The sequence below is a fragment of the Scyliorhinus canicula genome, chromosome 10, assembly GCF_902713615.1.
Source record: "Scyliorhinus canicula chromosome 10, sScyCan1.1, whole genome shotgun sequence".
NCBI classification, from domain to species: domain Eukaryota; kingdom Metazoa; phylum Chordata; class Chondrichthyes; order Carcharhiniformes; family Scyliorhinidae; genus Scyliorhinus; species Scyliorhinus canicula.
Genome location: NC_052155.1, coordinates 82082919 through 82108667, shown reverse-complemented (window position 1 = coordinate 82108667; position 25749 = coordinate 82082919). Strand labels below are relative to the sequence as shown.

Here is a 25749-nt window from a genome sequence, read left to right as displayed (position 1 = left end):
TGGAGTCTCGATTGCGTCCACAGAACCGCCTGTCTATTCCCCTTACGATCGAGTCCCCTATCACTATAGCCCTGCCACTTTTCTTCCTGCCCTGCTGTGCAGCAGAGCCAGCCACGGTGCCATGAACCTGGCTGCTGCTGCCTTCCCCTGGTGAGCCATCTCCCTCAACAGTATCCAAAGCGGTATATCTGTTTTGCAGGGAGATGACCGCAGGGGACACCTGCACTGCCTTCCTACTCTTGCTCTTTCTTTTGGTCACCCATTTTCTATCTCCCTCAGTAACCTTCACCTGCGGTGTGACCAACTCGCTAAACGTGCTATCCACGACCTCCTCAGCATCGCGGATGCTCCAAAGTGAGTCCATCCGCAGCTCCAGAGCCATCAAGCGGTCTAACAAGAGCTGCAACTGAACACACTTCTTGCACGTGAAGGAGCCAGGGTCAGTGGACGTGTCCCTGAGCTCCCACATCGCACACGAGGAGCATGACACGGGTCTGGGATGAATGTTAATAGTTGTAGAATTAAAAAAACAATCTGCTGGTGCATTTAGATTTCTACAGTTAACCTTGATATGATTCAACATGAAAATAAATGATATAATATTGAATTGACAGACTTTTGGTAATCTTCGGGTTTCTAGGCTAAAGAGATTGAAAGATGATTTCATCAAAGCCAGGAAGATCTGTCGCCGAGACATAAAACAGATCTCAAGAGGACGCAGGCAGGTGGCAGGACCCTGGTCATCGCCCAGACTGTCAACTGATGGGGGACAGCGGCCGGTCTCTCAGACGTGCTGAGTTAATCAGAGGGCCGGCAGCTCAGCAGCGCCACTGATGGAAGTGGCCACTGCTGAAAGTTGCAGGGAGAGGAAGAGGATGCCTCCATGTTGAGGCGTCCTTTAAGGCCAGTCAATTATTTTTTTAATGCGCTGGTACTAGACAGGCACCAACAATCAAGAGAAATGGACACTCCAGTGACAGCTTCGGACAAGCTCTGTAGGTAATGGATTGGCCATTATAGAGGACTCCTCCCTCTTGGGGTCCTCGTTGGGAGGCCATCATGTCTCGCTACATGGCGGGGTCCTACTCTGACACAGATTACATGCTTGCCAGGAAGTGGCATTAAACTGTCCAATTTATTATTTACATTGGCCATCTGCCTCTGGTCGGCAGTCACACTGCTGGTTCAGATTATTATTTTAATCAATCATTTACCTTGTAATTGGTTGCTCCAAATTCCAAGATCTAAACTGAGATGATAATGCCCTTCTTACCACTAATACTCTTGGGAAAGCAGAGAAATGAAAACATTTGACCGCAGGTTTAATAAGTAAATATCCAAACTGAGCCAATAGTGAAAAATTACATTTTAGCACCTGGATTTCATGAGGTAAGAGAGTTGTTGCGGAAGGTGTTTGGCATGTTCTCCCCTTTAGATTAACTTTGAAGGTCTCCAGTTGAAATGTATTCACCAAGTTGTTTGCTGAACTGCTGCGAGTGTGTTCAGCAGAAACTCATGGGAACCTGCAATTTGGATTCCCCACATGCTGTGGAGGGTCCATGACTTCACCAATTGGTGGCTTTCCAGTCTGCGGGAAGTCATGAACCTCATGAAGGAATGGAAATCAGAGGCATGGTGGTGGTGGAATCGGATACCTCTGATGAGGGCTGGCGTGAGGGGGAAGGGGTGGTCTGCGGATTGAAGGTCATGGGCCATGGGGCCAGGGAGGTTAGGTGATTGAAGGCATCATAGTTGGCGTGGATTGATTGAAGATCATAGCCCAGAAGGAAAAAAAATAGTTTCGACCACTATTTCTATTTTACTGTTTATCCCGTTTTACTGTTTTTCCGTCTGAGGCAGGAAAAGTCAAGGAGGCGTTGTGCCTGACCACGGAACCTTTACAGACAAGCACTGGAATCCTGGACACAGGTGTAAATACACTTCAATACCAACACTCAGCCTCGTTATCATACTGAAGGTACCAACCCACCTCCTTGGGGTGGATTGGCTTGTCGACCTTCCAACCTCAGTTAATATTGGAAATGGGAGGGTTGGATCAGGAAACAGTATTCTCAAACCCTAAACCCAACCTGACCCAAAACCACCCCACTTTTTTCAGTTAATGTTGTTCCTTTGTGTTGCAGCTACCAAGTTACTTACTCACTCTGTGTTATTCACTCACTCTGAATTACACTCAGCAAATTCCAAACTAATGCTGGGTTTTGAAGTTAGCTGCGGTTTGTACATCATTGTCCTATTCGTGTTTGCTGAGGTACCATTTTAGTGAAAAAAATTTATTAGCAAGCTATCTTTCTGCTTATTCACAGTTACATACCACAATGAAATAAATCATGCCAAATTACAGCAGTGTGTTATTTCCGTACATTGCCATAACAAGGATATGTGGCTTTTGTTACAGCACTGTGTTATTTCCGTACATTGCCATAACAAGGATATGTGGCTTTTGTTACAGCACTGTGTTATTTCCGTACATTGCCATAACAAGGGTATGTGGCTTTTGTGTTATCAGAGAAAGAAAGCAGTGTGAAAATATTCTTTCATGAAGAAAGTGGAAGTTTCAAAACCATTCAGTTTACTTTGCCCATGAAGTCTGACATAATGATGTTCTGAAAGCTAATGTGCTTATTCCTCCTGAGCCTCACTTTGAAGCTCATTCTAATATACAGAAGCATTACAATTACAGCACAGAAACAATTTGGCCCACCAAACCTACTCTGGTGCATGTTCTAACCAAAACTATCTGTGCTAACCCCATTTCCATGTTTTGTCATGTATGCTTTCATGTTCCTTGTTAAATGAATTTTCTTTCCCTGTCATTGTGAACGCACCACTGCCTGGTTGAAGTTAGTAAATTTCTCCATGGGGCAGCGTGAACAGAATATCTGCCCTTTGCACTGGATGACTATGTGAGATTTTTCAAAGGGTTGACTCTTATAGAGTCCTACAGCACAGAAAAGGCCCTTCAGCCCATTGCATCTGCGGATGTAACGGAGTCTGCACCAGACTCTGATAATGTATGTGCTCTGTTTAATACTAATAATAATCACACCCCTTTTGGTTATTTGCACCAATCTTCCACTTAAACAGTACTTAGTACTTAACATCACCCAATCACTAAGAATGATGAACTCAAAAAAAGGTACTGGCAATTGTGGCAGCTGGATGAACAACCCAAAGGAAATTACATTTCAGTCCCTGGATAAGGAATTCCATTGAGAAAGAGGCTTTCTGTGAATTGTATTAGGTGGATTTATTTACCAGTGTCTTGTCCCAGTCAGACAGACCGAGTGGATTGACTTCTGAAGCTGTGTTTTCCCTGAAGCTGGGCACACAGATCACATCTGTCTGTCTTAAAAGCAGTGATGATTATTGCTTTCATTCCATTTATTTATAATTTCCTTCAGCTAATGTAAAATGTTCCTAGCTGGTTGCCATGCCTCTTCTCAAAGCCTCTATGCATTCTTTTGACATTACTCTTGTCATTACTTTGTTTTTTGCTGCTAAGTGTTATTATACAAGGCTGTCTCAGTAATGGACCACCTGTAATTTAAGTAAAGAGATCAATAATAATAAATTAAAAAGTTAAAGCTTTTGTAAGAACAAAAATGATTTGGAGTGGATGAAAATTACATGAGAAATTGACCAGGAAAATAATTCACAAAGAAATTAAAAACAAAAAGACCAATAGGCTCCGATTTTCTTTTACCACTCGTCACACCCATCTTGGGAGGAACACCCTAATCATTGTGCTGGGAGTGGAGGGGCAGGTACAAGATGGAGTCAAGTGCAAAACCGCAGGCTGTTGATCAGAAGTGGCCACATGAGCTGTCATGTGTTGAGGTGGGCTGTTTCAAAGACCCGCCTCAGTTCTCTGGAACTTTGTCCCCAATCATTTTGTTACATTTTTTAGCCCTCACCACAAGCATCTATCACCCTTTCACCCACTCCCCATGCTCCTTCATGCCCGTGCCAAATTAATGCCAATTCATGATGACCCATGCCCCCTACAAACTCCTATGGCCTCTTATAGCCCCCGTGTCAACTTAATGGCAACTCATGCCAACACATCTATCACCCTTGGCATTTATAACTTTCATGCCAATTTAAAGGGTATTCACCTTGGGCAGATCTCAGGAGCCGTGTTGAGACATAATAAAATAAAGCTATAAATACCTATTGCAAGGGCAGCACGGTGGCGCAGTGGGTTAGCCCTGCTGCTTTATGGTGGCAGGTCCCTGGTTCAATACTGGCTCTGGGTCACTGTCCATGTGGAGTTTGCACATTCTCCCTGTGTTTGTGTGGGCTTCGCCCCCACAACCCAAAGATGTGCAGGGTAGGTAGATTGGCCACACTAAATTGTCCCTTAATTGGAAAAAAAAGAATTGGCTGTTCTAAATTTATTTTTTTTAAATTATTGCAGCTTCCACTTTATTGAAAAGCACTGCCATTCATAAAGTTCTATGCAAAACTTTTAAAACACCTCAAATGCAGGATCCCATATAAAACCAAACTTAGTTGAGGTCATAACCTTATATCAAAGACAGCTAATTCTTTAATAACTTTTTGAGCTGTCAATCAAGTTGTCAACTTCGGAGCCACTGCTGAGGTAATTATAGCTTGTGGAAAATAACAAGCATTCATAATCACAAAATGGTAGCCTTTGGGGAAATGTCAGCAAAGAGCTATTGTGACACATTTTTCACCTCTTGCACTGTCACAGGTAGTTTTTTTTTAATTCTTAAAGGCTGTGGATTGAAATGACTTCATAGCATGTCAGTTCTATAGACCTTATCCACCTTTCAAGGGCATTTATAGAATCATAGAATCCCTACAGTGCAGAAGGAGGCCATTCTGCCCCTCAAGTCTGCGCTGACCCTTTGAAAGAACACCCTAACTAGGCCCACACCCCACCCTATCCCCGTGACCTAATAATTCCACCTAAGCTTTTGGACACTAAAGAGTAATTTAGCATGGCTTATCCACCTAACCTGCACATCTTTTGACTACGCCTAGTTTACAGATTATCAGAGATCATAGGTTCTCATAGAATTTACAGTGCAGAAGGATGCCATTTGACCCATTGAGTCTGCACCAGCTCTTTGAAAAGAGCACCCTATACAAGCCCCCACCTCCATCCTATCCCTGTAACCCAGTAATCCCACCAACCTTTTGGACACTATGGGCAATTTATCATGGCCAATCCACCTAACCTGCATATCTTTGGACTGTGGGACGAAACTGGAGCACCCGGAGGAAACCCACGCAGGCACGGGGAGAACGTGCAGACTCCGCACAGACAGTGATCCAAGCCGGGAATCGAACATGGGACACTGGAGCTGTGAAGCAACTGTGTTAACCACTGTGCTACCGTGCTTCCCTAAGAGTCTTGGCTCCCACGCTACGGATTAAGGCCCCTTCAAGGATGAAAGTGGGAACTGTATGAATTCAGCACTCAATTCAAATGGTCTGACTGAGTTAAAATTTCCCTCCGGTTCTGCCCCTTCTCCAAACAATGAAATAGGATGTGTTGAAAATGAGGGTAGGTCTTTTGCATCTGGGTCCCACCCGCCATTCTTAAAGGTCCGCAGTGTCTCCATGACACACCCTTACAATTGCAGACTACTATCGCCATTTACTTTCCACCTTGGTTAACCCCAATTCTTGTGGTTCCTTTTGCACAAAACAGTTTTTTATTTATTTTATTCTCTGTGGATGTGTTTTCTCAAATGCAGATATGAGATATGTGCAATTATTACGAGGTATGATAATCAATCTAAACAATGTTGTTTAACATTATATGCATATTCTGATGTAGTTATTACCCTGCTCCTATTGTGATGTTATCATAGCAATACACTGTGAAGTAAACAGCACTCTTCAGATTTTGAACCTAGCAAGATCATTGATAAGTGACCAGCTCCTTTGTGTAAAGGTCTTTTGTCTGTCTGCAAACAATAAATATGTCTCCCTCATTTTACAGTAAATACATACTTAGTAAGCAATCAAACTTCGGATCAAGCCTCTCAAGAAAATTTAGGTACAAATAGCCTAATGACCTCATTCTTTTCTCTATTTTACCTACTGTCTATCTGATCTAGTAATCCGCTTTATTAATCTCTTGCACGATTTTATTTTCATTTCTAAAATACAATAATTTGCCTGCAAGTTTCCCCCTTTTTAGTTCATTAATAAAATTAAAATGATATAAAACAGCTGATCAATAATGGCAAGGAATTATTTTATTCTCAAGGGGCTATATTTTCCTCTGTGAGCAAAGTGTTGATTACCCTATTTTCATAGATGCAAGCTGACTCAAATCAAATGGCGGGTATGTGCTGTGGCTGAATTTGCCCATTTTGAATTTGATAACAGAAACAAAACCATGGCACTGCTCAATGGCAGTGACCCTACAACGATGCTCCATTGACACCTCTCCAGGAGCGGAATTGCCACTTGACAAAAATGCCTGCCAAAAATTTCTGCAAACCAGCTGCGGATGACATAAAACTTCCAAATACTGCTTTATCTAAATGTAAGAATGTGAATTTACCCCCAGGGCACAATCTCCATCGACGGATGTTCTTTTGTCTGGTGGTATTTCTCAGCCAGCTGCAGATGTGTGGAATTGTAAATGTTTGCAGCTCATGAAACCAAGCTGTTAATGATTCGGCAGCCCATTTTACAACTTTCCGAGTGTCTATTTCTCCATTGGAATAAAAAAGAATAGTCTGTGGATTCTCCATCCGCTTTGCTGGCAGCGCACCCACTCCTGCGCGTTTCCCCAACAGAGCAGGGTGGCCACAATGGGAAACCCCATTGGCTGGCTGCCGGAATGGAGGATCTCGTTGCTGGCGGGGAACCCAGAAAATGGGGCTTCCAGTATGTCAAACAGGTTGCCACTTCGCCACCAACCATGTTTCGGCAGGTAATAAAACTTATAATTGCCCACAAAGGCTGAGTTATGCACACATTATGCTGCTCAGTTCTTTTAAATCCATGGCAGCCGATGATACTGAGATCCTTAAGTTTGTTTAGAAAACATAATCATAGTGCAGCTTCAAATTTAATGAGAATCAAACAACACCTAAATTTCTTCTGTGAGAATTATAAATGAAATGTCTTTCATTTCTTCAGTTTATCATATTTAGGTCATTGTTCCAACTGTGCCCTCCAGCTATGCATTCATTAGAGGCTACTTATGACAACTTAGGCAACATTCCTCACTGACAGTATGGGATCACTCACCCATTATACATTCTCAGTCAATAAGAATTTTTTGCTGGATGAATAACAGGGGGAAAATCTGCTACTGTCAGCTTTACACCGTCTGCTAAAGTCGGAATTTGCCCCCACCTACAATTAGGAAACACCAAAAATAAAATTTGATGAGCACAACTAATTGTATCCAACATTCAGCATCTCTGATGGACCTACATTCTTTGGTATTTGCTAAATACCTTTTCTGACAGGACATGGCCATAACCCGCAAATTATTTCATGTCAAAGACAACTGCTCTGTCAATGGAGTGAATCATGAATAAATGTTGAATCATCTTGATCAGTGGTAGCACAGCAGTGATCAATGTGCTCTTAAAACACTTAATAACAGTGTAGTTTGTATTTAAATTAAAATGTTGCTGCTCTTTTACATAACTGACTCACAGGTCTAAATGTTACTAACTCAAGTTTTTATCTCAATCTCCCCCTCCATAATTTCACCAAGGTTTCTCATGATTCCTCCTTAACATTCTGAAAATAATTTTAATTTTGAGTAGTTTTTGCAAACACGTTTTACTCTTTTCTCTACGTTTTGCTCATCTGCCAATCATGACCTTTTTTTTGCGAATACACAGAGGAAACTATGGCCTTACTACTTTGTGGTATACGTTAAAAGGAGGAGAGCATGTTTTTTTGTTGGCTGTAAGAGATTTGTATGAAGTACTCAGCTTTACCGATTGAATTAATGAAGCATAAGCAGTGGTTCCTCACTCACTGTCAATTTGTCAAACTGTATAGTTGCTGTACTGCTTTGCAATGATGTTATGATGCCAGGGGAAACCCTAATTTTCCCCTTCTTCCTCATCCAACTCAGCTGGTCAAATGAGATCAGAAAAAGTTAAGGATGCTTCACTAGGTTTTCATATTGTTACTCAACTGAAAATAGGACTAACACTTTAACTCAGTCAGCCTGGGGCTGGTTTAATCACCTTAGCTGCATCTGGAATGACATAAGCAGCGAGTCTTCTCGTAACGGTGACTTTTAAAATGTATTCATTTTCAGGATGTCGGTGTCATTGGCAAGACCAGCACTTATTGCCCATCCCTAATTGCCTTGAAAAGTTGATGCTGAGCTTTCTCCATGAACCGTTGAATAGCGGTTTGGCTTACCAGACCATTTCACATGGCAGTTAAGAATGAACCTGTTGGTATAAGAATGGAGCCAGGTATAGGCCAGACCAGATAATGATGGCATGTTTCTATCATTAATAACAAAATAAGTATCAATTAATATCATTAATAAGGTTATTCATGAAGGCCCGCCTTCTCAACCTTTCTCCTCATCTGAGGTGTGATGATCCTCAGGTTAACCCACCACCAGTCAGCTCTCCCCCTCTAAGGGGAAAGCAGCCTATGGTCATCTGGGACTATGGTGACTTTACCTTAACTGTCATTAATATACTGCTCATCCCATTCATACACAAAGAAACAACCTTGCATCTGGTGACTTACACCACTGCAGTGATGTGTGTCTGGATCTACAGAGCCCTGCTTCTACAATGTACTAAACCTGACGAATTTGGTGAGTAAAGGAATTTTAATGATTCATCTCTTACAAAAAATTTGTTAAGTTTTGCATTCAGAATTCAGTTAATTTCAACCTGAATATGAAATTTCTGCTGTGGAAACTTCAAGACACGTCATGTGTTCAGGGCCACTGTGTGTATGAGAACTGTCTCCAGCTGCTTGAGCATGAGCTCCTGGTACCCATGCTTGAGAGGCAGTTGGAGTCACTGAATCATCAAGGCAGCTGAAAGTTTCCCGCATCATACATTCCAGGAGGTGACCACCCCAAAGGCAGAGAGTTCAGGATAGTAGATGAGTGGCTATTGGTTGAGTAGGAAGAGGCAGAAAGTACAGGAGTCTTCAGGGTGTGTGCCATTCTCGAACCAGTGCACATTATTGACACATGCTACAAATGTTGACACCTTGAAGCAGTGCAGTCAAACCTGACATTCATGGGTAAGTGATTGCGCAGAGGAAACAGCAAAGTGTGGCAATGCAGTCATTATGGGAGATTCCATAATTAAAGGAACAGGCATTGTAAGTCTTGCATGGTGTATTGCTTTCCTGGTGCTATGTTAATGAAAAGGGTGCAGAGTATTCTGCCGGGAGAGGGAGCCAGAGGTTGTGATACATGTTGGTACCAATGACGAAGAGGAGCTAGGAAAGAAGTTAAAATATAGGACCTCAAAAATGGCTTAAAATGGTGGAAACTTGGAACATAATATTAATGATACAGAGTGTTCAGAAAAGATGGCAAAGGGGAAAAGGAGAGATGGGTTGGAAGTACAATTTGGAAAGATATCGTGGTTTTGGAAAAAATAGCATGTCCTTGATGAGACAAGGACAGAATCCAATTGCTTGGAAATGAGCAGAAGAATGTTCTGATAATACTACTGGGGCATATTCTATCGGACTTCAAATAGTGAGAGAGATATAGAGGAGCAAAGCTGCAGGGACATCACAGAGATGTGCAACAACTATAGAGTGGTGATACTGGGGGACTTTAATTACCCAAATATTGATCAGGATAATGTTAGAATAGATGGGAAAGGAGGGAGAGAAAGCTCTGAAATTTGGTCAGGAGAACGTCCTTGACCATTATCTTATTGTTTCAACTATGAAAGAGGCATTGCTGGGGAATTAGGTGGGTCACGTGTGTGGGAGAGCACAAGAGTAAGAATGATCATCATATCGTAAGTTATAGATTGTTAATAGAGAAGAGAAAGGGACAATCAAAAGTGCAACTTCTAGGTTGAAAGATGGACAACTTCCGTGGGGGGGGGGGGGGGGGGGAGTCTAGTCAGGTTGCAATGGAACTAAAGTTTGATAGGGAAAAACTACAATGGAATATGTAATAAGCTGCATCTGATAAGTGTCATGATTATGTATATTGACTGGGATGTAAATGGTTAGCAAGTTAATTATAATGATTTGTACCACTAGAGGGAACCACAGAGCAGTCATATATATAGCATGTGACTTGGGGATTCTGGGATTAGAAGATTAAGAAGATTAGATAGTGAGGATTAGATAGTGAGGTGTGAGATAGCAGTTGAGAGTTCTGTAAATTAGAGATAGCATAGTTTTATACAACAACCTCCTACTTTAGGAATGTGAACCACTCTTAGTAGTGTAAATAAATTTATAGTTTTGTTTGTTAACAAAGCTTTGTGTTCTTTATTCAACACTATGCATCTGAGCCATCTAGGTAAAGCAGAATAGAGAATACAATATGCTTGAGGTTCATCCAGGTGGGGATGATTGTTCCCTTGTCCTGATTGGATCGGGAATTAACCAGCAATTGTATGATAGGCCGGCCTCTCTAGTAGCAGACAGAAAGGAGTAAGGACCCGGTTATGTGTAACCGGGCCCGATGCATGTGCTGCTGTTAAGCTGAATAAATGTCCCCCTTTGAACTCGCCGGACTCCCCTTGCCATTACTACAGAATTATGGGTGATCGAAAGGAAGAGATGTTTCAGATATAGTGGGTACTTTCCCACAAGAGGGAAAGCCAGGGCCCTTTTGATGAAGAGGTAGATAAAGAATATGATGGTATGGGAAAGAGGGTGCTTGATGAACCAGGGTAAGTACAATAAGTTGAGAAAGGAAATGAAGTCCAAACCAACACTGGCAAAGAGAGGCAATGAGAATAGAATCCACTACTGCCTGTTAATAGTCAGTGGGTAATAAAAAGCAGGGTACTTCTAATATGGACAAAGAAGGGGAAATATGCTTAAGCAGGAGTAAGACAGGCTGGGGAGAGAGGCAGAGAACAGTGGACGTGAAGGAGGAACACAGAACAGCAAACAGTTAAATACAATAGTAGACGTTTAAGTAGATATTTCATAACAATTGACAAAGGTACATTATTGGGAGAAAGAAAGACTGCCAGAGAAGGATGGACCATCCGTGGCTAGCTAAAGAAGTTAAAGATAGTATCAAACTGAAAGCCAAAGCGTGCAATTCTGCAAAGATTAGTGATAGGTCAGAAGTATGGCGGTGTTGTACACTGTCCATATGCCCTCTCTCTCTCTCAGCAGCCACCACGCCAGATTCATGATTTCTGAGAGCACACGTGGACCGAGCCGTTGCGAACTCGGCCCATTGGAGGCGGAGAATCGCGGGTGGGCCTACTAATGATATACAAACGGTGTTTAAAGTACACGTGGCGTGCATCGCATTGACGCCATTTTCGAGGTGACAGAGCATCGCGCTTTTGCCGTCAAACTGTCGCCTGCCGCGATTTTGGTGTGGGAAACTATTCTCCACCCGATTTGGCATTGGCTAACAGAGAATCCCAGCCCAGACCTTTGTTGTGGTGGCTGCGTGGGTCCCGCAGCACAGTGCTGTCCAAGTAGACAGTGGTGCGTGGTACTGGGGGATGAGACCATTGCATTCCACAACCCAGGTGCTGTGCTGATTGACTTGGTGAAAAAGGAGGGTTCATGGGTCCAGCAGCATGGAGATGGAGGGTAGAACTGGTCTGCCCCAGTAGAAAAATAGGGATGATTTGTTACAGTGGTACAGGGTGTTGGTGAGACCGCATCTAGAGTTCTGTCTCTTGTTTTGGTCTCCGTGCATTAGAATCAGTTCAGAAAAGGTTCACTCGACTGATTCCTGGAATGCAGAGGAAAGGGTGGGCAGATTGGCCTTGTACTCATTGGACTTTAAAAGAATGAGGTGTTCTTACTGAAACATCTAACCATGTCCCTGAGGGGAATTGACAGGGTGGATGCTGAGAGGATGTTTCCCCTTGGGAGAGGTACTAGAACTATGGGATTTTTTTCTCTCAGAGGGTCCTTAGTGTGTGGAATTCTCTTCCTTAGATAGCGATGGAGGCAGGACCATTGAATCTTTTTAAGCTGAGTTAAATAGATTCTTGCTTAACAAGGGAGTCAAAGTTTATAGGAATAGACTTGAGACCACAACCAGATCAGCCATGATCTTATCAAAAGATGGAGCAGATTTGAGGGGCCAAACGGCCTAGCTGAGCTTCTAATTCGAATGTTCGTGTGTTTGCGCCTAGAGGCACAGGGGAAGGCTGAAATATTCAATCACTGCTTTTTAATCGGTGTTTGCTGAGGAAAAGAGGGTGACAAAATATTAGTAATGGTGGAAATTATAGAAGTAACATATGGAATCGACTCCTCCTCCCCAGCCCAAACACTCTATTGGAGGGGCCCTCGGCCCCGTCCTGCACGCTCCCCAACACCCATCCAGGGCACCCTTGGCCCAATCACGTGTGCGCAAAAAATGACAGTTTGGCACCTTGGCAGTGAAAATCTGTCAGTGCCCATGCCAGCTGCAGTGCTACCTGGACACTTTGACGGTGGCAGGCTGGCACCCACGGGGTGTTGGGGAGGATGATGGGAGGGGGGGGGGAGAGGAGCCAGGGACCCTCCCATAGTGCGTTTGTGCTGGTGGGGGTCGGGGATCACTTCGGGGGCCGGTGTACAAAACGGGGCTATGTGCGGCCTCAGCCATGCGTTCCCCGCTGAGGCCCCTTATACAATGCAAGTCATGTTGTATAGCCATCTGTTAACAAGTGGCTAAACGCGCTCACTATGGGACTTTGTTCCCAATTAGTTGAATCAAGCCCGGCGTGTTCTTGGGATCATGTGCTTTGATCCTTGAACGTGGCAGAACATATTGAGTGAGGCCTGAGCAAAGAATATGGGACCTTGGGCTTCATAATTAGAAGTAACAAGTACCAGAGCAGTGAATTCTTACTGAACCTTTATAACAGAGCATCGCATCCAGTTCAGGTAGCACACTTTAGGAAGGTGTGAGAGTCCCTGAAAGGGAGCAGAGGGGATTTGTCAGGACAATTTGTAGGGATGAGATATTGGCTGCAAGATTAGGTTAAAGAACGTGAGTTTGTGCTTCTTGGAGCAAAGCAAATTGAAAGACGATCTGATGGGGGTGTAAAGATTATAACAGGTTTGGATAGGGCCGGAAAAGAAAGGTTGTTCAAATTAGGTACAAGGATTGGGAGACACAATTTTGGACAAGAGATAGAAGGAATATGAGAAATAATTCTTTATGCAGCGAGTGTTAAACTTGTTGGGCTAGATTCTCCGCCCAGCGACTCCAGAATCATAATGTGATCAGGCTGCGAATCGTGAATCAGCCGTAAATCAAGGCTGACACCAGGCACCCAACAGAATACCATGCTGAAATGCCTCAACAGCGGCGTGAATGCGTTCCATGCCGCATACTGGCGTGGACATGCAAATTATACAGTAAACACCTTTGGCATATCATTAACGTGCCCGACCCAGCAATTTCCAGGCCCCCCTCAATGCTGCGCCTCCACCAGGAGGAATTACCAACGGCAAGGTTCACATAGAATCCCTACAGTGCAGAAGGATACCATTCGGCTCATTGAGTGCACCGACCCTTCGAAGAGCACTCTGCCCATTTATAAGTGTACACCCCTACCTATCCCCGTAATCCCATAGCCTAATCCGCACATGCCTGGACATTAGGGGGCGATGTAGCATAGCCAATTCACCTAACCTACACATCTTTGGAGTGTGGAAGGAAATCGGAGCACTCGGAGGAGACACACGCAAACACAGGGAGAACATAAAAAACTCCACACAGAAGATCACCCATGGCTGGAATTGAACCCAGGTCCGTGGTGCTGTGAGGCAGCAGTGCTAACCACTGTGCACCGTGCCGCCGTGTGGCATTTATAATTGGGAAACAGGCACCGTGACTGGTGAGGGAGAGAGAGAGGGTGCGAAAAGTGTCCAACATCGCTGTAGTGTGCTGACAATTGTGCCGTTGGCCGGGGGCTTCTGCCAGGGCCGGAGGAAGTAGTAGGAGTGGCTAGCAGGCGGGGTGTGGGGTTTTGTTGGACATGCATAGGCGACCATTTCCATTTCCACAACCTGCAATACAGCCATGCGGCTGTGCACACCGCTGACTGCCCACTGTGAACTAAATATCACGGGTTGTATGGGTGCCTCCCCAGGCCCACCCCCCACAAGGTACCTTCTGGCCCCAGCCGACCCATCAATGGGATGGGCGTCCCCCAGCGCAACCAGTGCTATCTTCTTGGCTGGGATGATGGTGTGTGGGGAGTGGAGTGCCGAGATGCAGCTCCAGCTTGTCAGGCTCTCCACTGCCGATCCCAACCCCGTCGAATCACATGCCAGCGTTCATTGGAATCAGCATCTGTCGGGAGAGGAAAGAGCTAACGTTTCGAGTCTGATGACTCTTTGCCAAAGCTTTGACAAAGGGTCACCTGGACTCGAAGCGTTAGCTCTTTTCTCTCCCTACAGATGCTGCCAGACCTGCTGAGATTTTCCAGAATTTTCTCCTTCACTTGAGGAAAGTAAACGTTCAGAGCCAAGGGGATAGAATGGGCGGAATGGGAGTGACTGCATTTTTCTACAGAGACCTGACATGGATTTGATGGGAGGAATGACCTTCCTCTTGTGTCACAATGGTTCTATAACTCTATGGACAGAGTTTTTCACTTGCCCTATCCTGTACAGAGGCAGGAAGGAGCGTAAAATTGCACCTCAATGTGTCGGCGTCTTGAGATTTCAGGTATCCTCCCTTCTGGGACATCTTGCTCCCCCACCCACCTCCAATCAGCCGACCCTGCGACATAGAAGTTGTCCCTCCGGGGCATCTCCTAACTTCTTGCACCGAGACTTCCGGTTCTTAACTGAAGAGTGGGGCGGGATTCTCCGCTACTCGGCGGAGCAGGCTGTACCGGTGCCGAGGAATGGCGTGAGCCACACCAGTGTCGGGCCATCCAAAAGGGGCGGAATCCCCCGCACCTTCAGGTACTAGGCCGGCGCTGGCGTGGTTGGCGCCATGCCAGCAGGCGTCAAAGGGCCTCTGCTGGCTGGCGCGAGTTGGCACATGCGCGGGAGTGCCAGCGTGTGCTAGCGTCAGCCCAACACATGCGCAGGGTGGGTTCTGCTCCGTGCCGGCCATGGCAGATCATTACAGCGGCCGGCGCGGAGGGAAAGAGTGCCCCCACGGCACAGGCCCGCCCGCGGATCGGTGGGCCCCGATCGTGGGCCAGGCCACCGTGGGCCCCCCCCCTCCCCCACGCCAGGGCCAGATCTCCCCGCATCCCCCGAGGACTCCGCAGACCGCCCGCAGAGCCAGGTCCCACCGGTACGGACCTGGTGTATTGTAAGCCAGCAGGACCCGCCAAAAACAGGTGGCCATGCTAAATTGCCTGTAGTGTCCTAATAAAAGTAAGGTTAAGGGGGGGGTTGTTGGGTTACGGGTATAGGGTGGATACGTGGGTTTGAGTAGGGTGATCATGGCTCGGCACAACATTGAGGGCCGAAGGGCCTGTTCTGTGTTGTACTGTTCTATGTTCTATGTTCTATGTCCACTCGGCCCATCGCAGGCCGGAGAATCACCAGAGGGGCCGCTGCCAACGGCCCCCGACCGGCGCGTTGCGATTCCCGCCCCCGCCGAAAAACCAGCGCCGGAGAATCCAGCAGCCGGCATCGGGGCAGGATTCACGCCGCCCCCGGCGATTCTCCGGCCCAGCGGGGGGTTGGGGAATCCCGCCATGGTCCCTGGACTTAGGCTCAGGCACAGCACTGCAGTACCCTTTCTGACCACTACAGCACTGTACCTGGAGGGGCTGAAGAGATCTCAGTCAATCTGGCTGGCCAACAACTCTCCAAACCAGGACGTCTTTCCAAGGGATAATGTAATCCCGCCTGCTGTCAGAAAATGCTCAATTGAGCGTGAAATGACAGAGGGCTTGTCGGAGACGGTGGGAATGGGTTATGCACTAACTCTCAGGGTGGGAAGCACCAATGGCTCAATTAAAGTTTTTGAGTGAAATTGGAAATATATGGAGACAGGAAATTAGAGACCCAAACATCTTTAAAGATCTTCTGTTGATATTAGGACCTTGAGGAAAGCATTTTACTAGCATTTATTTTAACCTAATGCAGAGTTGTTCGATCTATACCCTCTTTTGCTAAACTTATTAATTCACCCTTACATCTTCACTTTGGCTTTGGTGGATGCTGTATATACGTGGTGGATCAAGTGACGGACTTGCATTCTCCTGCAAGTGTAATGAAAATGAAAATGAATTGAAATGAAAATCGCTTATTGTCACAAGTAGGCTTCAAATGAAGTTACTGTGAAAAGCCCCTAGTCGCCACATTCCAGTGCCTGTTTGGGGAGGCTGATACGGGAATTGAACTGTGCTGCTGGCCTGCCTTGGTCTGCTTTAAAAGCCAGCTATTTAGCCCTGTGCTAAACCAGCCCCAGGATGTAGCGTTGCAACCCACCGGAAACTGTCATTCTTGACGAAACATTCTGGATGATTCGATGTTAGATCGTGAACTGTAGTGATAGGAGTAACTGTGATCTGTCTTGTGATATCTGACTGATTCCGTGGATTGTTACCAATGTGAGACCTTGAACTGGTAGACCTCTAATTGCTGGGGCATTAGTTTCCATGATGTATAATATCTGTGACATCAGGAGGATTGATTGTGCTTGCATTACTGCAGTTGGAATTAGTAAACCATTGGACTTTGAAAGTTTCGCAGTAGTTGGTTTCGCCATGGCTTCCCATGTCTGTGGGTGCATGCATTTTAGAATGTTGTATTTTGGCACTTGACACTCTATCTTGGTCAATAGCAAATAGTTACCAGGCTTCTTAGGGAATATGATTTGAATCTTGACAAACACTTCTGACAGTGTGAAGGCACCTATGTGTTATGCAAGAATAATGGTGTAAAATATGTGCTCACTGATCTTCATCCCATCATGCGCATCATCATCGTTTTCTGGTTTGTCAGTCACCTCACGTATATGTTTCTGACAGGATACCAGATGGTTATTTTTGTTGCTTGAAAGTACCAGTATGATCTGTAACTTCATCAGCCTTTGCTCTAGTGCACTGCCACTGCCAATGACTCTTTCTGCCTGGCAGAACTGATGTACTGCTGGGCATTTTCTTGGTGCATGAGGGAGCCCACACTTGCCATATGTGTTGCCAGGTTTGGTTGTTTCTAGTAAGTGTGTTAACAATCATGGTTGTACATCGGAGTTATAAGCTATGTCGATCTGCAATAATCGCTTCGTATCTATATCCATCCTTGAGTAGCTCTTCGATGCTACACATTGTCTAGAAGATCTTAATTGAAAACTTCCACGGGAGTGGATGTGATCACCAACTCAACAATCCAGCCTGTTAGCTCTGCTTGTAAAAAATAACAATAAGTAGCCTTTTCTCTGTAGCTGCTGATGAAGTTGTCTGTGGATTCTTCAGGCTGGTGACGATATATCATAAACTGTCGGTGAAGAATATAGAAGGTTCACTTCATTCTAAACCAATCTTCCAATGGTGCCCATACGTTTTGGGGATCCTTTAAGTCTTCTGTTAATCCTAATGTATTCAGCCTGTGTAGGCCTTCATTCCTGTTAGGCGAAACCTAATGTTTTGCTTGTCTGGTTCGGACACACCTGAATCGAGAAACCATGGGTGGAATTTTACAGGCCCATCGCCGGGGGAGGGGTTGGGGGGGGGAGGGCTGGGCAGGGGATCATAAAATGCGGCAAAATGTTCAAGATTCCACTGGCGAGAGGGGCTATGAAATTACACCCCAAAGCTCTGTACAATGTTTAAACATTCTGAATTCAGACAGTGGGTTAGCTGTATCGCAGTTCAAACTGGGGAATTGTGTAGATATTCTAAAAATAGCCCTTTGACCTTCTTTCTGCAACAGTGGCATGATTGCCACTGTAAAAGCTTTCCCGCAGTTTTGCAAAGCTGCACCACAAAGATATTGAAAGGGAGACGGCTTGAGGTGGAACACACCACAGAGTAATAGTGTTGATGCTTTTTATTCCATTTAATTTTCAGCAACTCCTGATGTCTCCTGCCATAATCTCTGGTTCAACTTTCAAGGCAGCTTTTTAAAAATTGTTTTTGCTTTGCCTCTGCCTTGCTCACTATAAATTTGGCCCAGATCCTGGTCACTTACCATACCCCTCTACCTGGAATGTCTCCCCTGGACCTGACCCCTGGCAGTGCCAACCTGGCACCTGGGTAGCACGGCCAGGACACCTGGGCAACACTACTAGGGTGCCTGACTGGCAGCGCTAAGCGGCTCATCTGCCAGAGGGGGTGTCAGAGTGCCACCCTGCCCTGTCCCCAAACATCCGTGGGTCTCCAATAGCCTGAGAGACTTCTCCAGATACCATTATAACTGGTCCAAGTTTGTGTGGACCAGTACTAAAAGGCGACCTTGCGAGGTCTCCTTGGTGCAGCCAGTGAATCAGCATTCTTGTATTTCAATGAGCAATTGCGCTGATTTAAATATTCAGATCTGGATCTCGCCCAGGAGGATTCAGATCATGACATCTTGCGAGAATCTGTTGAATCTCACGAGACGTTCGAGCCTCTCACATCTCGCAAGAGGCCTCTCATAAGATTCAACGGCCTCATCCCGACACCACGTTGGGTGTGACAAGTCCGCTAAATTGCACCCCTAATTTTTTTCTGACCTCGCCATCATGTCATGACTTTTATTGAAGATGCCTATTAGGTGGCACCTAATAGGATTTCCATCTGACGAGGCCGGGCCTTCTGGAGTTATTCCCCCCCCCCCCCCCCCCCCCCCCCCCCCGTGCAGAGACACATACCTCAGTGGGCTTCTGGCGCACAATCTGGTGAGCACCACACAATTGATGATGCACATCAGGTGGAGGCAGGAACATCCAGGGGAGTCAGCAGTCACAGGTCTGCTGGATCCCAGGACCCAACTAAGTCCCAGTCAGATGCCGAGCTTCTGTACAAGGTTCTCCCAGAGTTGATGCGGATGATAGGACACAGCAGTGACATTCAGGAGGGGTGTCAGCGACATTCCAGTTCTGCATAGCCGATTGGAGGAGTTCCGAAGGCTACGGGTGCAGGAGATTTTGTCAACATTGTGTGGCACCGAGGCCAACACTGCTAGGGTGGCGACCACTGTGAAAAGCCTGCAGCACAAAGCAGCTCCTTGAGTTGTGGCGCCCAAGGCATGGCTCAGTTTGTGACGACCATGACTGAGGGCCTTGACATCATGTCCCAGTTGCTGAGGGACATGTCCCAGACGCAGGTGGATGTCGGAGCCATCTCGAGTTGCCCGTCCTTGTGGCTCCCCATAGTCTGCAACATGGTTTTGGCGCTCTCAATGATGGTCCTCAGTGACAGACCCCGTTCAGATGCTGAGTGTCAACCTGCTGTCAGAATAAAGACAGGAGTCAGTCTTTGGCATAAACTGAGGAGCACCAGAGATTACTTCATAGCGAGTGATCATCTCCTGCCGACACAGTCCCATCCACCCTAGGATGATGTTACACAGACATTGGGAGGGTCGAACAGGGTAGTCGGGCATGGGTGGGAGGGTCATTAAATGGAGGGGGGAAGGAGGAGAATGGGGGAAGGAGGGGAATGGGGAAGGGGGGTGAGCTGACGGACAAAGCCTCATCCTTTGAGAATCAGGCGATGATAAGGGCCTCCCTGATCCTCCGGGCATGCCGTGTTGCACGTTTTACTATGGGCGTAAAACGCGTTTATTGGAGTGTATTAACACGCCTCCGAGTTCGACGTGTGCTTAACACTGCTAGGCTCTGTTCTATGTAATTATTTAGCTCTGGAGTCGCCAGTTGCCGTATAGGCAACGTCACAAGTATTCCAAGGTCAAGTTCAAAGTAATAAAGACGATACACCGATTAGTCAAGTTCAAACGATCAATATTTATTATACAGTTAATAATAAATACTCATGCACACACTAAGAGACTAAGCTACAACTAAACATAAGCAAACAGAATACTTATCTAACAGGAACAGGCAAGGTCAGAGAACGAGGCCTTCGTCCTGGTTTTGTCTGCAGCCTTCAGCAAGCGTTCTGGCACTTGGGAGTCTAGCGGGCTTGGATCGCGTAGCGAGCGTTGAACTTACGGTTTCGGCGGCTGGTGCTCAACGGCTGGAGTCAGGATACCAGGTGTCAGTCGGGGCCGGAGCACGGGTTTAACAGACCGGACAACACGAGGTCCCTATCTTTTATAGGGGTTCCGTTGTCCTTCCCTCTTCTCGGGCGGGCTCTACCTATTGGATCAATTTCTTATCGATACTGGATTAATTCCCCAATGCGAGGGGGTCTCCGTGATGGAGGGGGCGTTTCTTATGTCCTTTTGTTTGGAGGTTTCTGGTGCCTCGATGTCTGGGTCTTGATTGGAATGTGTCCATTCAGAACCAAATGTATCTATTGTGTGGGTGTTCAAGTCTGATGGCCTCATTAGCATGCAAAGCGTTTTGCCATTTGCACCTAGCTAAGGTCTTTTCACCTGAGCCCAAACTGGTTTCTGCTGCTGCAGAATGCAAACTGCTCTTTGCAGACTGCTGTTCTGGCTGAACTGTCTGTTTCCCAGCAGCCTTCCATTTTAGTTTGGCTCAGTGTCCATTTTGCGTGGCCAGCATGGCTACATTCCCTCCTTGTGATCCTCACAATCATACTATTGTGAAGGATCACCTATGTACTTTGCCTCCTTGCGTTCTGACCTCTTGCCAGTTCCTGTTCTACTCTGTTCTAAACTATGGGAAGAAGAGAAAAAAATTTTAACTAACATTTCTACTTGGCCCTATGTCAAAGGGACATGCATTACTACAATTGGGAACCTCTACCTATCACTATTAACCTTAACTTAAACATTTAATCACTCTAAAATCTTAACCATTCACACCACAACATCACACTTCCCAACTCGGCAGTCGAGTATGGAACAATATAATACATGGCTGAATTTTATTTACAGAGTGTTGTAATCAGTGAGGGGTTGAGGGGTTTGGTGGAATCCGAAGATGGGGGATTGCACTCTATAGATGGGTGAGGTGCTGGAACGAGAGGCTCTCCTCTTCCATTTCCTCAACCTGAGGGTCTGCACTAGGATGGTGAGGATCGCGATCACCAACAGTGATTCGATTATGTAGGACATGGAGTACCACGTCATGAATTTAGTACACCAGGTCTGAACCTCGCTGATCAGAGCTGAGCACTGGGGGTTTGCTGTAGTGGAAACATTTACGGTGGGGGTTGTGGGGGAAACGTGTCTTGTTTCCACACATATACATATGACATTAAATAGTAATAAGTGGGCTTCCATCATTTTGCTGTTCTTCTTCTTTCTCTTCCTTCTTCCTCCGGTATTGACAATCCTGGCTTCGACCTCTGTCTCGTCCTTTGAAACCTTTGGGATCAAGCACAGTATCTGTCAATACACAGTTTAAGACCTTTACTTGTTAGTGCATCTGTCTTTCAAAACCCAATTGACCCTTTAAAATGACTGGCTAAGTCACACCCTGTGACTCCCCTCATTTTTTTTTCAAAAAGCGAATTTAAAGACCAGCATACACCTAACAATCCTTCCTTCTGCGAGCCGTCTCGCAGGCTTTGCTGATTTACCATCCGAATGTTCCCGGATGTAAATAGCATGTGGGATGGTGGCCGAAGGGCTACCTAACCTAAAATGAAAACAAACTTGGAAATAAACATCCGAATGAGTTGCGTATGGGCCGCGACGGGTATGAGTTGGATGGGATCCCCGGGTAGGGCGTGCTGTGCCCTACCCGAGCTTGGCTGACCAAGGGTTGGTTCTCAGACAGGGCGGGTCCTCAGTGCCGTTTGTCCACTGCCTGAGTAACCTGGAAAAACGGGTACGAATGTGTTGACCATGACTTGCAGCCTCTATTTCGCCGAATAGAGGGGCACCTAAAAAACCAAGGGAGCCAAGATGCTCCAACTGAGGACATCACTGAAGTTCTCAGAGATATCTGCGGACAAGCTATTTGGCGTGTGGCCTTACAACTTTGGAAAGGATCTCCAATCAAACCGAAGTTCTCAAAAGTTTCGGCAGACAAGCTAACGTGTATGTGAGGTGGTCACAATCTTTTCAGCTGAAAAGAAGATGTCCATCCTCCAACTGAAACATTTACATTCCTGAAAACAAACAAACATGAAACGAAGACAAACATACGTGCAGGTTCCATCAGAAAGGACATCGTTTCCCTCAAACGATTCCTATCTTACATCATCTGGACACCTCACTTTGATTCTGCCTCTGTGAACAGGGTCACAAAGGGGTTGCCGTGTCGGGAGTCAGACACCGTGTCGTCCTGCTCTCCCGGATCCCACACCCTTGTGTGGATCAGGCATGAAACTTTAGCATTGTGTGACCGGGGGTCACTCTCGTCATTGCGGACAAGTCTGTAGGAATTGTCCCTGTGCCATTGTGTAGCGTCGAGTGTGTTGTCGGGGTAGTCGGGGTCGGGTGGTGGTTCGGGGTTTTTGAGGTAAGTGACTTCCATGGGGTCACTGGAGTCGGGGTCGTAGTTGGTGCAGTGTGGGCTGTATGGCTGTGTGCTGTCGCTGTCTTCAGAGTCAGTGTCTGTCCTACTGTCTCTGCTGTGGCAGCTTGTGGGCGTGTCGGGGCGTGGTCTGTAGTGGTCTGTGGGCGGAGTCGTGGGCGAGTCCGTTGATGAACTGGTCTGTGAGGGGGATGGTGGAAAATTGTCTCTGGTGGGCGGGGTGAAGTGTTCTGCTGCATCCAGCAGGACATGGTGAGCATGGTTGGCCTGTGTTCCATATGCCTTTAACTGGTTTATATGGAACCACGCGGTCTTCCCATTAGGATACTTTATCCTGTAAACGGAGGGGCTAATTTTGTCCGAAATTGAGTAGGGACCGGAATATTTTGGAGCCAAAAAACTGCTGGGGTTATAAACAGATAACATTACCTGTTGCCCAACCTGGAATTCTGTGGTGTGTACGGTCTTATTGAAACAGGCAGTCCGTTGCTGTCGGCGTTTCCCTAGCTGGACTGCGGCTGCGAGCTGTGCAGACCTCACAGTCTCAACTAGATCTTTAACTGCCTTTTCATGTGTGAGGGCCGTCACTTCGGGGCTTGTCATGTCCAGTCCTAAAAGGAATTCTGTACCTTTCATAGGGCGTCCGGTCATGAGTGTGTGTGGGGTGTATCCTGTCGATGTGGAGACAGTGTTCCTTATGAACATAAGTGCAAAGGGGAGCACTGAATCCCATGTGGAATTGTTCTCTTGAACCATTTTCCTAAGGGTAGTTTTTAGGGTCCGATTCATGCGCTCCACAATCCCGCTGGACTGTGGATGATACGCAATGTGGAAGTTCTGTTTGATTCCGAATATTGTCAGGACGTTCCTCATGACCCGTCCTGTAAAGTGAGATCCCTGGTCCGAATCGATACTTCGGGGTAAACCCCATCTCGTGAAGATGTGGTGGGTCAGGATCTTTGCAGCTGTCTTAGCTGTGTTTGTTCGTGAGGGAAATGCCTCTACCCACTTGGTAAAGGTATCTATCACCACCAGAACGTATTTATAGCCATTCCTGCAAGGGGGCAATGGACCTATAAAGTCGATCTGGAGGTTTGTCCAAGGGCCGTTAACTGGGCGAGTATGCCGAAGTTGTGCTTTCTTAGAATACCGCTCCGGGTTATTCTGAGCACAAATCAGGCAATTCTCTATGTAGTGCGTTACATCATTTCTGAGATTAGGCCACCAACAGAGTTGCCTGAGGTGCCTCGTTGTTGCATCAATTCCCTGATGCCCGTGTCCGTCATGGAACAAGGCAATCATCTGATTCCTGTCCTGCTGTGGGACCACATAAAGTTGGTCCTTAATGATCACACCCTCATGTGTGGTCAGTGCGTGTTTAAAGTGCTCGTAAGCAGGCACAAAGTTTCCCTTGAAAACCTCCCTGAGGTCTCCGTCCTGTTTTTGTGCTGCCACGAGATCTTTAATATCAGTCTGTGAGACTTGGACTGCGCTCACAGGGGCGCTAGCTGGTGCGCTAGCTGGGGGGGTCCATAAGTGTCCTCTCCTGGAACCTGCCTTAGCCAATGCGTCGGCCTTTACGTTCCCAGGGGGTGATGACCTATGGTGGCTTCGAACTTTTATAATGCCGAAGGTCCTGTCCTGCGCTTTCTCTAGGATATGCTGGAGTAAGGGGGCTGATGGAAGTGGTTTTCCGTCTGCGGAGACAAAACCTCGTGTCCTCCACAGGGGCAGAAAATCGGTTAAACTGTTACAGACATATAAGCTGTCTGAATATATGTCTGCTGGGCTGGGGAAAGAATCGGGGTGGTCCACTATGTACGCTATGGCTGCTAGCTCTGCTGCCTGCGCGCCTAAGTGACCTGGTAACTTAAGAGCGATTTCTTCGAGAGCGCGCCCCTGCGCGTCCTCTACATAGATGCCGCATCCTGTGATACGCTCACCATTTAAAACTGTGGAGGAACCGTCTACATAAATCCTCAAGGGTCCACACGTGTCTGTGGGCTGGGGGCTTTGTTTCGGGTTCCCTATCTTCCTGGGGGGTGTTTTTGCTAAAAAGGGTCCTGTGTTATGCAGGGGAGCTACAATTTCACAGTCATGGGGCTGTCCGGGGTATTGGAGGTTGTCTGCTAAGTATGTGTGTGTGCGTGTCCGTTTCACTGTAATGTCCCGTCCTTGTAAAAGTAGGGTCCACCTAGCTGCCCTAATCTGGCTAACTGAACCGTCCTTCAGTCGACCGTCTAGTAGTAGCTGTGTGGGTGTATGTTCGGTTAGAATGGTGATGGGGTTTAGTCCGGTGATGTATGAGAAATACTGCACTGCCCAGAAGACAGCAAGGAGGTGCCTCTCACAGGCTGAAAATCCTTGTTCTACTGGGTCTAACAGTCGGGAGGCATAAGCCACTGGTCTTAGCTGCTCGTGCCGTTCTTGAAGCAACACGGCCGAGAGGGTTAGATCTGTGCTAGCTACCTCGATTGCGTACGGTGAAAGTTGGTCGGGGACTAGCAGCGCGGGTGCTGCACTAAGGGCTTGTTTCAACTCTTCCACAGCGCCTGTATGCTGCGGAAGCCATTCCCAGGGGGCTCCTTTCTTAAGGAGGTCTGAAAGTGGGGCGGCTTTTGTCGCGAATCCGTCGATGTGGTTCCGACAATAGCCAACCAGTCCTAAAAACGACCGGAGGGCTGATACATTTTGGGGAAGGGGCAATTTGACAATCGAATCTATTCTTTTGAATTCGATCTCGCGTTTGCCGTGCGTGATGACTGATCCCAAATACATCACTTTACTTTCCAATATTTGGGCCTTTTTCGGGTTAACTTTACAGCCAATTTCAGTTAAGAGTTCCAGGAGTTCGGCCAGAAGCGAAATGTGCTCTGCCTTTGTGTCTGTCTGCAGTAGTAGGTCGTCTACATACTGTACCAGACATTCGGGTCGGGAAAATTTTTCTAATCCACTTGCCAGCTGTCGGTGGAAAATGGAGGGTGAATTGTGGAATCCTTGTGGGAGGCATGTCCACGTATACTGCTGAGTTTTGAAAGTGAATGCGAATTTGTATTGGCACGCTTTTGCCAATGGTATTGACC

General features: G+C 46.5%; 1 protein-coding gene across 1 annotated transcript in view; it reads left to right on the top strand.

Annotated features, from left to right (window-relative positions):
- Positions 1-25749, top strand: part of kcnq3 (potassium voltage-gated channel, KQT-like subfamily, member 3) — a 471023-nt gene that overhangs the window by 400672 nt on the left and 44602 nt on the right. The window contains exon 10 of the mRNA XM_038809241.1: positions 6002-6058. Coding sequence (XP_038665169.1) covers positions 6002-6058 — 57 coding nt within the window. The remainder of the gene's footprint in view (positions 1-6001; positions 6059-25749) is intronic.